Raw genomic sequence first — 1556 nt, 5'->3', positions numbered from 1 at the left:
TCTGCCTGAGGCCTCCTCCTGCCCCTCACTTTTAGGGAAACAAGGCTCCCATGGTCCATTCACAGAGACACGGCCTCTTCTGAAGGCTGGATAACTGCGTGATGGAAGTAACTGCCTCTGTCCTATCCCAGTATCTTCCACGTTCTTTCTTTATCCTACAGAGGCTGTTGACAGACGTGCTTGATTTTACAACTCACCCACACAGGTCCTCCCATCCGGGGCCAGCTGCAGGCCAGGAGAGGGGCACTGGCACCGTATCTGTCCCTTGACAACATCACAGCCATACTGACAGTTTGCCATGGAGCAGCTCAGGGCACCTGCAAAGAGAGTGGCTGACTGACTCAGAGAGGCGGAAAACAAAACCTGTAACTGACTTATTTAGGTTCCTCACTTGTCCTGAAATCAGTGACACTGAATCAACAATGTAACAAAGAGGCCTCAATTACCCAACATTCCAAAGAAAGTGAAAAGAAAATGAGGAGAGGGACAGATAGACCGTTCTTCTCCAAAGACATGAACCAGCCCTGCCATCCTCTGGGGAAGACCTTTAATGCTCCTGAAGAATTAAAACATGAATATAAAACTTTATCCCACATAGATTTATCTGGAATTGTTCCAATGGCCAAAGAAATCAGGGAATTGGGGTATTTTTCCAGATTACTCAAGCTCAGTGCTGTTTTTAACTAAAATGTCCAAGTAGCTGTCTCGATGGCCTATGGAACATCTCTAGGGGACAGACCTCCCACTGAATTGCACAATGTTAGACAATCCTCATATCACTGCCACATGCTATTAAGCACACACTCACCTCATTATAAAAAGTTCCATGCTATATTTGTACAGTGCTGTTAGTTAACTTTTTATTTTATAAAGTGCAACCTAGTTAACTGACAATTTAGTAAAAATAAAAAGTCATTACTTGTTGGATATCATGTGACTACAACCTCCATTTAAGTACAAACTCAATTTAATATTCAGCCCTATAGAAAATTTTAAGGCATTATGCATCTTTTAAATTTTCTTTTTGAGACAAAGTCTCAAGCTGTCACCTCAAATTCTTGGGTTTAAGCGATTCTCTTGCCTCAGCCTCCCACGGAGCTGGGACTACAGGCATCCGCCACAACACCCAGCTATTTTTTTTTGGTTGCAGTTGTCCTTGTTGTTTAGCTGGCCCAGGCTGGGTTTGAACCTGCCACCCTCGGTGCATGTGGCTGGTGCTGTAAGCACTGTGCTACGAGCGCTGAGCCCTATCCATCTTATAAGTACATGATAGTAGGAAAAAATCATATACTTCTTACAAAGATACACATAAAAGCTATTTTTCTGTTATTATATTCATTTATTTTTTTCATTCAAAGTCTTTAGGTTATTGCAAAGAAATACAAAAATGAAGTGAGGTTTTATGAATGATTTTAAGTCACTCAACAGACCTCAAGAGCAGTCCCCAAATAGTCACTAAACTATTAGTCACTAAACTAATAGTCACTGGAATTGTCCTTCTATGCCCAGATAGAAAATAGGAATAAATGTTGAAAAAAAGTTACAAAATATAGTTT

The 1556-nt window shown here is 41.1% G+C and overlaps 1 protein-coding gene across 1 annotated transcript in view; it reads right to left on the bottom strand.

Annotated features, from left to right (window-relative positions):
• Positions 1-1556, bottom strand: part of NPNT (nephronectin) — a 75707-nt gene that overhangs the window by 28416 nt on the left and 45735 nt on the right. The window contains exon 6 of the mRNA XM_023517048.1: positions 198-336. Coding sequence (XP_023372816.1) covers positions 198-336 — 139 coding nt within the window. The remainder of the gene's footprint in view (positions 1-197; positions 337-1556) is intronic.

The sequence above is a fragment of the Otolemur garnettii genome, unplaced genomic scaffold (assembly GCF_000181295.1).
Source record: "Otolemur garnettii isolate 467f Iridium unplaced genomic scaffold, OtoGar3 scaffold00103, whole genome shotgun sequence".
NCBI lineage: Eukaryota > Metazoa > Chordata > Mammalia > Primates > Galagidae > Otolemur > Otolemur garnettii.
This window is presented reverse-complemented; position numbering and strand designations above follow the sequence as displayed.